Raw genomic sequence first — 12,970 nt, forward strand, 5'->3', positions numbered from 1 at the left:
TCTCAGAAGAGAGGCTATTCCAAGGGAAAATAGTTGACCTGGCTAGAAACAAGCACCAGAGACCTAAGATCTGTAGGGAGGGGAGCAGGGGAGAGTTGCGTGCCACAGCTGGAGCTGCGGTAACAGCCCTCCTTTTCAGCAGTGATGGTTTCCACCATATCACTTCAACCCACGCTCCCCAACATTATACATTCACACACACATTCTTTTCTGCACAGTCTCTGGTGCTCACTCAAGTGAGCACAAAACCTATTTGATGCACTAAACCCACCCACTCACTGGCTCCAAAAGATAATATGAAAGCAGATAAATCATGTTCTGGCAGGCCAGGTGAGTTGTGCCATGTTACCAAAGGTCCAATGAGCCAGTATAAAGGAGGAAGAACCACCCAGCTGGGGAAGGAACTAGACATCCTTTTTTTGGCAGCAGCAAGCCTACTCATAGATCTACTCATCCATTAGAATCTTAAGGATGGATCTACTCATCAATACCATACACCTTCTCCCTCATGTACCAGCTTACAGGAAAGTTTCCAGACCTGGAAACTAGGATTACAATGCAAGACAAGAGGTGGCAAAACCGCAGTGGCTGAGCCCTGAAAAGAGGGTGGTTCTGACTGATGCAGAAGTGTGCCGCATGCTGCCGGCTGTGCTCTGGGCTGCACCGTGTCACAACTCGGCTAAATACTCTGTGTCAGGGTGTCAATTTCTCTGCCTGGTATAGTAAGTGATGAAAAGATAACTCCATTACACCAGACATCTCTGGTTATCTTGCATAATACTTGCAGGACTACTACCTCCAACCAAACAGAACCCCACCTTCAGGAGATTAACACAGGCCTCAAAACCCCAAACCCAACAGCTGACTACATTCAGGATCCCTCATCACTGGTGCTTCTCCTGAACTCTAATGGCTGAAGAAAGTGTGCAAGCTAAATCCAGATTCGTTTTTGAACAGTCCCCAATGCCTTTGCTGTGGTAGGATTACATCCTACTCCACAGAGGTGGTTTGAGAAGGAGGGGATACCTGGGAAGCAGCCTACCGCATGTGGAGGGCAAGCCCCTGGAAAAGGGCTGCAGACAAGCCAAACGGGGGCCAGCCGCAGTGAAGGAGAATCAAGATTTCAATGGTATGTCGCACAAAAATGCCTCAAGATAGCACAAACAAAATCATCAACAACTCTTTGACATATAACATCAGAAGACGAAAAATGGTGTCCGATATCAGCCATCACAGGATAACATAAGTTAGCTTAGTAGTGGGTGGTGAAAGCAATTTTATCAACATTACGTAATCACTATGGATATGTTTATTCTACAAATATATCCCAGGTTTCTTGATAAACAAACTGGCTTTCAAATCTCCAGTACTTTTGCCTGCAATCAGACAAAAATACACTTAGAAAAAAAAGGAGTGCAAATACTACCTTCATTGTACTTCAACTGGCATAACAAATATTGCAGGCAACTGAGATGCAAGTCTTAAGGAATAGCAAAGGAACAAATGTACTAGCACCAGTTTCAGGGAGAACAACCAAGTGTTACTAGACTGGCTTAAGGAATGCACTTTATTGTTTACATAGCAGAGGCTTTCTGAATGCATTTTTTTCCTTATTCTTTTTTTCCCCCCGCTTTTTAAAATACGTACAATTCAAACTCAAACAACAAGAAAAGTAAATTGTACCCAAAAATTTGAGGAAGAATTCACAAAAAAGTATTATATCATTTCTCACTGATATATTTGTTCAATAGGTACATAAAAAAAGAACAGCACGTTACAGAGACAACAGTTTCAGTAAGACTGTGCAGCCCAACAAAATGACATATACGGTGTCTTAAAAATTATCTAAACCATTGCTGGATACTCAAAGAAAATCACATTCTACCACATAATAAGATGGAATATGGGTTCTAAAGAGAGACATGAATGAAAATTAGGTTATTCAGAGTATGCTCTGAACTGAGGTCTCTACAGTTTGTTTCCTGCCATAGAACTCGCACACAAAAAATGCCTCCTCTCTTCCAGACACCTTCTTCATTTTTCCATAAAATAATTCTGTGCTTGAATTTGAGTAATGAGATAAAATGAGAATGTTTTCCAGCTATACTGTGCAAGCATGAGCAGATTTCCAAGAAATATTTATTCAGAGATTTTTACGAAGAAATATTGAACTTATTATCCTTATGGCACATTACTTTCCTCTAGATATCAGGTAGCATATGCTTATATATCTCGGAGTCAAATGCAGTAGAAACTCTTGAGCATTTTGCTCTACATTATCCCGTAAGTAGGTAATGTTCTACTGCTATAGCTATCAGAACTAAGACATAAGAAAAACATGCAACTGTGATCTTTACATAAGTCAGCAGCTAAAATCATCTTTAATCCAGAGCCTTCATTGCTCGAGCCGTCCTTCTGTAGCCAGTATACACCAGATTACTCTAATCCCTTCCTATAGCCAGGGGGATACCTATAAATAAGATACCTATAAATAAGATCCAAGGTAAAATATACTGCACTTGGGTTTTCACCATGTGTGTTTGCTACAGTAAAGAATCTTCACAATTGTTTCCCAAATGCTTGCATGTCACTACTTGCTTAGAAGAAGGTGATGGGTCGTAGGAACAAACAGTGCCTGTTTATGATCATGATACACCATTCGACTCCCTCAAGCTAATGGTAATTCCAGACTCATGGTGGGATTTTCAGATTTCTTCCTTATCTGAAAATACCGCCTGGCATACTTTTCATAGATGCAGATGTAGTAGATTCCCGGGCTGGAGCAGAGAAGAGTCAGTATATCCACAAAAATCCCTCTGTTAGAGAAACCAGTTGCACAGACGTAAACTGGCATGAAAGCCTTTAAAATTACAACAATTTGATAGAACAATAGAATAACTGTAGTTAAAATATTGTGTTATAAGTGTCAAACAGTGCCGGTAAATAGCTAGGCTTTGAAATTTTAAGAAGGAAGGAAACCAAGTGGGGAAATAGGGACCTCCAATGAATTCTATTCTTGAGCTAAGCAGACACAAATCCCTCTACCTCTATGCTTCCGGATGTTTTAGCGTCACTCTCACTCAATTTTCTTTTGCTTTGTGGATGAAACAGTGGTAGAAAGCAGTCTCTGGGAAAGGTGCATTCATGCTTCCAAAGTAGACAATTAAAACTAAGTAAGGAGGAGCTGCAGAAGCAGAGAAGGCAGATGTCCAACTCCATTTTGAAGGAAAGTGCTGAGGGTGGAGGGCAGGGAGAAAAATCATCATATTGAATACAAAGTACAGAGTGGCAAAAAGAAAGTGATGTGATGGTCTGAAATACTGCTGGGCTAGGAGTAGCTACTCCTTCCCATCCTTATCTTTTAAACACTGTCATTCAGTTCCTTTCTGTTACCTTTGCCGCTAAACATTACTAACAGCAGAGTACGTGTTTCACAGGTTAACTAGATCAATGCAATGAAGACAACAACCACTTGCCTGGTTTTTCCTGAGCCTGAAAATAAGAACTGGAAGTGAAGGGGCTAAGTTCTTTAGGAATACATAGGGTGCTGAAGGCAAGGCAGAACTTGTCCCAGCCCAGGATTCCCTCAGACTATTCATGTCAAGCCAGAAGTAGAAGTCTCCTTTTCTTGCTCCCATTACCTCCACAGCTGTCCATCTACACACATCCCATGCAATGATCCAGATCAGAAAACCTGAGCGGCTGGGGGAAGGAAGATGAGGTGGGGAGCAACAACTCACACACCTCAGGAAGGCAGAGTGCTTCCCCATTGTCCATGTTTACTACACATCCTCATGCCAACACAATGTGGGACCAGGAACCAGAGCAAGCAATGATTGCTACTTCAGCTGCCACCACCACTTGAGAAGTGCACCTGGAAATCACACACTCAGAGTCAAAACTGCTTCCTGGCAAGCCTGCACAGGGTGTGGAACAGACAGAAAGTTCAAGGGTGTCATTTCAAAATACCTTTAACCGGTGCTACCACGAAAAGCGGCTGTCCCCCACCTCTTCTACCTGACTGTTCACTCATATCCCCAGGTCACCTTCCCTCTCTTGCTTGCATAAATAGGGGTGTGGAAAGGAGAACAAATAGCAACTTTTTTTTTTCCTATACCGGATTAGTTTCAACTCGAATCAGCTCCCTGATCTGATTCACTGTCTGGCCATGCAAATGTTCATGCCAATATAAGCAAAAACATCACAGGGACAGAACAAAAGGCCAGAGGTAGCAATAGAGCCGGACCAATTATTTCGGAGATTATATCAGCTTAAAACTATTTGCAAATCCAAGCTCTAAGAGCATAAATGTTTGCATCTCAGCCACTTAACACCTGATGTTGAAAACCCTGCAGAAGAATTGGAAAAATGTGAAAGCGATGACTTTGCCTGTAGGTATACAAAATAAAGTGGAGTAATAGGTTTGTGTCATTTTTGGTATTGCCTTGAATTCCTAACCATGTTGTTTAGCAAAATTAGTAAATGTTAACAAATTAGCTGAAGTAGATGAACACATGAGTACATATATGCAATAACGATTATAAGAGTGAACAGCATAAGCTATAAAATCTTTAGACTCTCCCAAACCACAGCAAGAAGTATCCTGCATGAAAGAAACTCCTCAGTCCCTGACCACCAATATCCCTTCAGTCATCCCTCTAACAAACGGCGCTACTGAACCACAGGCTAAGTATTTAGGTTCTTATGGTCTTAGCTACCCACATCATATGCATGTTCTGCCTTGCCAGATGGCCTGTAATCTGGTCTCCCTTGAAGCTGAAAGCCTCACATTAAAAGACCTAATTGGGGTAATATATTCATAAAGTAATGACCTCAGTCAGTGTTTCTCAAAGTGCATTACATCATCCAGAAGGATCATGAGAAAGCTCTAAGGCAATCTAAGGCTCTAAGAGCTGGGAAAAAAAAAAAATCCCTGTATTTGAAGAAAAGCTCATAAAAATATATAAAATTATAGAAAATGTGTGATGATAATAAAACCAAATTATATTTAAACATATTGACACCAAAAGCAAGTTCCTCAAGCCTGAGGGAGTGTTTTACAATTGCAGACTGCTCACAGCCAACTCTTACCCCTCTGTGGAGGAGAAATTGAGTTTCCACCAGCAGTTAAGGAAAGCAGGCTTTTCTCAGGTTTGTATGGGAGAAGGGAAGGTAAAGGACTAAGATAATTAGACAGATGGGGAAATTATTTTTTTTAAAAAAAGATATATTGATTTAAATAATTTTTGAAGAGTTTAACCTTTCATTATAGAAATTTGGTAGAATTTTTAGAACTTTGCAAGCTCCAGTCTAGTACCACTTTCTTGAAATCCGTGGGAGTTTTGCCAATATCCACCTTCAAGAGGAGCAGAATAAGTCCCACACTGAACATTAACGGAAATTCCACCCTGAACATTTTCAACCTTCAGTTTTTAACAGAAAAGGAGGGAACAACCATGAGCAAGACCATCTGAATTTACAGTCTACTGCACTAAGGTCTAGCCTGCTGCTCATTGTTTATTGGGTTTGTTTGAGAAATCTAACAAGATTGGCCAGTTTTACTACAACAGCTCCAAGTCCTGTGGACAACCTGAAACTTCACAGTTGTATTAAATGTAGCTTTGTACAGAGGCACAGAGTAGGAACAATACTAGAAAAAGAAATTAAAAGGAGGACAGATAATAGAGAAGCTGTTCAGAATAATTAATTAGTATATATTTTAATACTACTACTACTACTAATAATAATAATGAAAAATTATGGTATGCAAGAGGAGATAATCAATGGGCCTTCCCTCAAACATTTTGCTGAAATAAATCCAGCCAGAAGGCATGGAACATGAAATGTATTTAGTCACCTCTCCCTACTTAACCCCTGGGAGCAGATTTCTTCCCAAGGCGCTATCCCTCAAGCTGCCATTTATGGGTCTTGAAATTCTGCTTTATCCAACCTGTTTTTCAGGCATCTATCCATTTGGTCCTCCTCCTAGCAGTGGGTGCAGTTTTTCTTTGTCCAGTAAAAGACAGAATTAACAAAATTATAATCTATACAGGTGGAAGAGTAAAGAAGTCTTCCTTGTTCTAACATATCCCCTGTCCTGACAGAGAATTTTAACAGTTCAAATCCAGAAAGCATATTCAACACATCTGAATTATTACACTGCTAATAAAGCAGTAAGCAGGCGCAAAACCTGCTTTCTAGAAAGGCTTTTCCCCCCTAATTATTAGTGACCTCCATACTAGAGATTTCAGTAGCATCAAAACAACACAGGCACCCCAGTCAGATGAGGTAGAAGTTATAATCTCCACATCTGGCACGTCAGACAAATGACCTGCTTATAAGACACTCAGGTAGTTTACCTCCCAGCAACTCAAGAGTACTCTCAGCAAAGCACTGTACAAAATACAGTGTACAAAACTATACCACTTTACAAAATAAGAAGTTTCACTGAAATTGCTACAAAGCAACATACACGTTACTGTAACAGAAACCAAACGCACTACTGAACAATGGATGGAAACCACTTCAAGTATACCAAAATACATTGCTTTGTCATCCATCATATGCATTAACATAATATAAAGAAGCATTAACATAATATAAAGAAACGTAGCAAATCACACTTATTTGTCCTCACCACAGAAAGACAAACGTACAGATGGATATACGCAACTATTCTCTATTAAGTGAAGCGTTAGCGTTTGTAGTATATTAACAATTGTCAAGAGAATTCCAAGACAATGCTGTCCAAGCCTCAACATTTTACATGTGTGTGAAGCAGAACTTCAACCCACAAACAGCTTATAATATGCAGGAATTCACCTTCAATGCACAGAAATAGCATTTAAACATAAGGAAAATACTTAATCTCTTTAAAAAAAAAAAAAAAGGCAACAAAACTAAAAGGCTGAGATTTTTAGAACTGATTAAAAATTTTGAGCATGTACAGAATAAAAGAGCATGATTATCAGAACAGTGATCCAAAAGCACTTTCAAAATGCCCAGAAATACAGACTGCCTGCTCAAAATTTTATAGCTTTAAGTTTTATAGTTTTGGCCAAAGCAGAAGTTAAAGACAAGTTTCCTCTTATAATAGAATTTAGATTCAGAAGTAAATCCTTTTATTTCTCCACCTTTTGAATTCAATCAGGTACGTCCCTATTTTTTAAAGTTCAGAAATGTTTAACACCACACTTAAGATCAGAGGACTCTCGTTGTTATTCCAATAAAGCAGGGCTATAAAACCCCAGTTGAAGTTACTGGATGGGATTCAGTTCAAGATTAGCTGACTATCTGCAGGTTGTTCAATAAGCACAGTAGATGTCTAACATCTCATTCTAGTTTATCAGAGTTCCAGTCCAATCCAACCAAAGGAGCTTAAATCAGCTCATCTTCAAAGCAGACACCCAACTAGGCAGCTACATCACATTTTACATTACACTGGCTGTACTGACTAGATAGCTATTGACTACAAAAGCAGCTTAGACATCTCAGAGTTGATTCAGTTGCCCATACATTTGAGATGCCATAGGGTAACAAGCCTCGTCTCCACACTTATTCCAGAAGACCATCGGTCTCTTACCATCCATGCCATATCTACTGACCTTGTGCAGTTGTCTCTGCTAACCTAAAGCATCTCAAATGGCCATAGACACCTTACTATTTTTTAAGTACACAGCACTGCTAGCACAGATGTAGGCACCTATATTCAGGTATTGATCTCAAATTGAATCCCTTCTATTATGTTATTAAAAATAAATTCTAAGAAAATAGAAAAAGGTATCAATTAATATGGAGTAATGAACACATAAAAAGAAGACAGAAACGCTTTCAGGAATATATTCATTTCAATAAGTCTAACAAGCACTGTATTTCAAATTTTGCTATAGTTTTGCATGGTTTAGACATAGTTCCCATGCAATTAAAAATATATGTAGAAACAGCTGTAGTTGCTTTGTATCAGCAGATTTTCTTGTAAGCCTTTTAAAGCCAATAACGTTATACCAAAGGGCAATTTTTCCCCAGCATTTTGATTGCCTGTTCCCTTTCCAATTACTAGAAAATTTAGCATTATTTATAGCCTGAAATGTATTCTACAACATTCTTAGAACTAGAGTACATTTGCCAGATCTCATATACAAGTTACAAATACCCCCCTACACTTCATACTACCTTATCTACAATAGTTCCTTTCAATAGTTAGACTGAAGCCAGTTTTTGTTACTCATATCAGACTGTCTCCACCAGTGTGCATTGCTGAATATTTAATAGCCACCAAACGTCATACACTTTACAGGTACCAACAGATGTAAACCATCTTTATTTACTACACATTACATGGACTTCTTCCACAACAAAAGATGAAGAGTCATATGAATAATTTTGAGCCAGCTATAATACATCTGCAACCATCCCCAACAAACTCATGCACACAAATGGGATAATTTGTCTACTGAAAACCAGAAATTGTTACTTTAACTACACTTCTCTCACAAGAAATCTTTCCCTACTCCCAGTCATGCTTTAAAAGCTTCTTAGCGAAGTCTAATCATGATGTGCCTTCTTATATAATCAATATGGGAAACTGAAAAATACTTACGGTTGATGTGATCAATATAGTATACACCAATCTGAGGATCATATGCAGCTTCCCATCCCCATGGCAGTTCATCCCCGACACAATCCGCAAATGACAAGGGCTTTGTTAACCTGCAAACAAAGAAACAAGTTAGTGGTATAGCTTTTCTCTCTTCCATACATGTGTTTGTTATTCATATTAATTCCTATTATGACAGAAGCTAAAGAAAGATAGCAGGGAGAAAGGAGAGCAAGTTGTTTTCTCCCTCGTAAAGTTCAGGCTCTGCCTTGTTTTTCCCCCTATTCCATCCTTCTGAATTCATTAACTCCAAGAACATAATAGAAGTTATTGCGAACATTTTTCAGTACAGGCACCCAAGTGAGAAATTCACTGCAACATCTTTCACATTTGACAGTTTAAAATTAAACAATAACCAATAGCTTGTAAAAAAAAAAAAACACCAAAAACAAAAAACCAAAATCACCTACACCAAAAAAACCCAAAACAAACAAAAACCAACAAAAACTCTACGCTCCTATTTGTCCCCAGAAGAACTAGACCCCTCAACCTTGAGTCTGTGATGAAAGCACAAGATTTCAAGGCCATCTTCTCTAATGACCACAGACAGGAAACTCAGAAAAGAGAATACAACCACCTAAGATGCAGTTAGCAGCACTTATCAATCCACATACTTGAATAAAACAAGCAGCAGTGTGCCTAGAGTAGACATTTTATAAGTAACATTTAATGGGCCTTAGATGTTCACATGGTGCTTTTTTAGGAAGATAGACAATTTTTTCATTTTAATAATGGAGCATCTATTTGTTACAAGAAATAGACTGGTAACAATAATACATGGGCTCTTTTCCAACTGAGGCTGAGTAAAGCCTTTACATCATCATCTTTTTGCCCTCTTTTTTTTTTTTTTTAAAGAAATGAGTATTGAGTTTCCTGTTGATAAACCCACAGATAAATGCCATGTCTCATATACTGATATATTTAATAGGAAGAACAAGAGGTTTAAGGTTTTATTGTCACCATAGTGACAATAAGATTAGTACATATCCAGAGTTTAAAAAAAAAAATCCTCAGAGTAAGATTATCAAGAGCAGTTTGTGGGACGCAGAAGCAGCACCTCTTTTGCTCACTGCTACTTAAGTCCTATCACCTAACACTGTTTTTTCATCTCATCATTAAAATTATGTAAAAATAAAAAGCTAACAGTCTAATTCACATATGCTTTTCTGTGTTTCAGTATTTTTTATTCAATTAGCTTCTGACCAAAAGAAACTGGTTTATCGACATTTTTGTGAGAAATGAAAGAGAAAAGAACAGTACATTTTACTTTCTACAAAATGAATTGGCTTTTTCTGTGTAGAAAACACCAGATAGAAAATACTTTACAAAACTATTGAATTAAATTCTTCATGCAGCTGAGAAAATAGAAATTTGAGCACAGGTTTAATTTAGAAATCATTGTCCCACAAATATATTATCATCGATGGATCTGACCTACCAATTCTTTAAGAAGGGCACCACTTTATTCCTCCAAACCAGGGTTGCAGAAATTACAAAGAACCAAGCTCTTAGGATGCAAAACTTTTTGAATTCTGGTTTTTTTTTCAATTTATTTTTTTAAAATTGTAAGCATGAATCCACTTCCTCATATTTCTCTGAAGTTTACAACATAATCCTATGAAGGTTACTAATGCTTAATTTGAGGTCCTGAACACCTTCACATGTATAAGGCAAATTTGCTAGTTTATTGCCACTTACAAACTGCTATGCAAAACCACTAAACACACTGAAAACTTTTACAAAATTCAGGTGAGATTACCAATGTGGAATTACATCTGGATCACTAGGATATAAAATATGGATTATAAGCAGCACAAGCAAGCTGTGAGAAAAGTTCTGTTTACTGGGAGACATTCTCCATGAGAATGGCCAGCCACAGACACTTTTCTCAGTTGAGCGTAGACAAGGTGTAGCATCTGTAGTACTGTCCTGGTTTTGGCTGGGATAGAGTTAATTTTCTTGCTATAGTAGCTGGTATAGTGCTGTGTTTTGGATTTAGGATGAGACTAATGTTGATAATACACTGATGTTTTACTTGTTGCTGAGCAGTGCTTACACTAGTCAAGGACTTTTCAGCTTCCCATGCTCTGCCAGGTACACAAGAAGCTTGGAAGGGGCACAGCCAGGACAGCTGACCCAAACTGGCCAAAGGGCTATTCCATACCATATGATGTCATGGTCGGTATAGAAACTGGGGGAGCTGGCTGGGGGGCAGCGATCGCTGCTTGGGGACTGGCTGGGTGTCAGTCGGTGGGTGGTGAGCGGTTGCATCACTTGGTTTTCCTTGGGTTTGGTTCCTTCCTCTCTCTCATTGTTTTCCTTTTCATTACAATTTATTATTATTTTTTTATTTTATTTTAATTATTAAACTGTTCTTATCTCAACCCACGAGTTTTCTTACTTTTGCTCTTCACATTCTCTTTCCCCATCCCACTGGGGGGAGTGAGCAAGTTGTTGTGTGGTACTTAGTTACCAGCTGGGGTTAAACCATGACAGTCCTTTTTGGTGCCCAACGTGGGGCCCGAAGGGTTTGAGATAATAACAGATTAACCAGAGTGTGTTAAGGAATTTAGATCTGTTAACAGCTGGCGGGTCATGATATTGATTCATCTGTTCTCGATATTACTTTATCTGATCTTCACCATGCTCATTCTTTTGCTGTACATGTTAAAGATCGGTGTTGGTTTTTCCCATTTGTTGTGCTCTGCAGTGATTAGTGATGTTTTGCCTGGGAGATTTGTTATTAAAACACTGGCCTTGAGCTTAATCTGGTATTTGGGCTTCATATTGAAGCCATTATTGTACTTCAGGTACCACCTTGTGGAGACAATTAGCAAGTATACTTCTTCCTCTGAGAGGTATTTTATGGAGGAAATACAGAATGGCACCTTCACTACCTTCTTCCGTGATGTTTCCTCCTTCATTACAATAACTTTTCAGTATCTTCAACATCCTTGGGTAGTTAAGATACTTCTATTGGTATTGCTTGGGAATATTGTTTCAGTTTTGTCTAAGGTTAATAAGCAATTTAAGAATACCATGCAGAGATCTGACCCAAGGCTGGCTAGTTATGAGTGGCAGGGTGTGGGGGATAGCATGGGCAAATGCCTAGGATGGTGAGCACCTCCAGTGCTTTGGAACTTCACCCCTGAACAAGTGCAGAATCCTGAAAAATTAGCAGAATATTTGGAGAAAGTATGTTGTCACCCTGGCAATTCCAGGGAGACACAAATCACTGCAATGTGCTGGGGCCTGGCCCACGCCTACCGAGCCCTGTTCAAGTACCCTCAAGCACTTGAGGTACCTCAACCTCAATTCAGTAGTCTTAAGGGGAAGAGAAGGTCTCTGGATCTGATGACAAAATGACAGGCACTGTGGCTACTCCAACCCCTGTGACAGGCACTGCGACTGAACCAGGGAACCAACCCGTGCCAGTATCAGTCACCCCTATACACAAGAAATCTTGGAAGCAAAAGTCAGCTCATTTAGAAAGGGATGATGAAAATGCAGGGCCATCACAAGGAGAGGAGGAAGAAGAGGAAGAACTTGTAAATGAGATGGAAACCACCTGATCCCTATCCCCAAGTGAGCTGTGAGATATGTGAAAAGATTTCAGCCATCGTCCAGGTGAGCACATTGTCACCTGGCTGCTCCAATGCTGGGATAACGGGGCCAGTAGCCTGGAATTAGAGGGTAAGGAAGCCAAACAGCTGGGATCCCTTTCTAGGGAAGGGGGCATTGACAAAGCAATTAGAAAAGGGGCACAAGCCCCCAGCCTCAAATCCACATTTTTCTTTAAAGTTTTCAAAATACAAAGTTAGCTAAGACCTTAAAATGTAGATTCTACAATGATATATGTGTTATGATTAACAGTTGCTATTGCATCTGCAGTCATGCCTATAAGAGTAAGTCTCTATATAAATGGAAATGTAATACAGACTGATGGATTGTCAGTGCAATATTGTTCCATTTGGACAACTTTGGGCACTTTCTTACTTGATGTACTCCCTAGACCACAAAAATAAATACAAGAAAGGTTTCTTCCTAAGGTCAGGGTCCACCAAAAATGAGAAATTTACTATGCATACTAGCGAATGCTGTCATTCTGCCAAGATACGAAACCCATGGTATTTCACACTTCTGTGATCTTAGATTATCAATGTGCATGTTCTTAAAAATGTGTATGTATATCTCTATACATACACACACACACACATGTATATACATATACACACATACAATTTTCAACACATTGTTCTATGCAAGAGTAATGCTGGATTCTCCTGTATTCCTTCTCTGACTCCTTTTTTTCTC

General features: G+C 39.1%; 1 protein-coding gene across 1 annotated transcript in view; it reads right to left on the bottom strand.

Moving 5' to 3' along the window:
• The window catches only part of WWC2 (WW and C2 domain containing 2), a 103,391-nt gene that overhangs the window by 56,828 nt on the left and 33,593 nt on the right, over positions 1-12,970 (bottom strand). Inside the window, exon 2 of the mRNA XM_072863482.1 lies at positions 8,600-8,709. Within this exon, the coding sequence (XP_072719583.1) occupies positions 8,600-8,709 (110 nt within the window). The remainder of the gene's footprint in view (positions 1-8,599; positions 8,710-12,970) is intronic.

This window comes from Ciconia boyciana, chromosome 5, assembly GCF_034638445.1.
Source record: "Ciconia boyciana chromosome 5, ASM3463844v1, whole genome shotgun sequence".
Lineage (NCBI taxonomy): Eukaryota > Metazoa > Chordata > Aves > Ciconiiformes > Ciconiidae > Ciconia > Ciconia boyciana.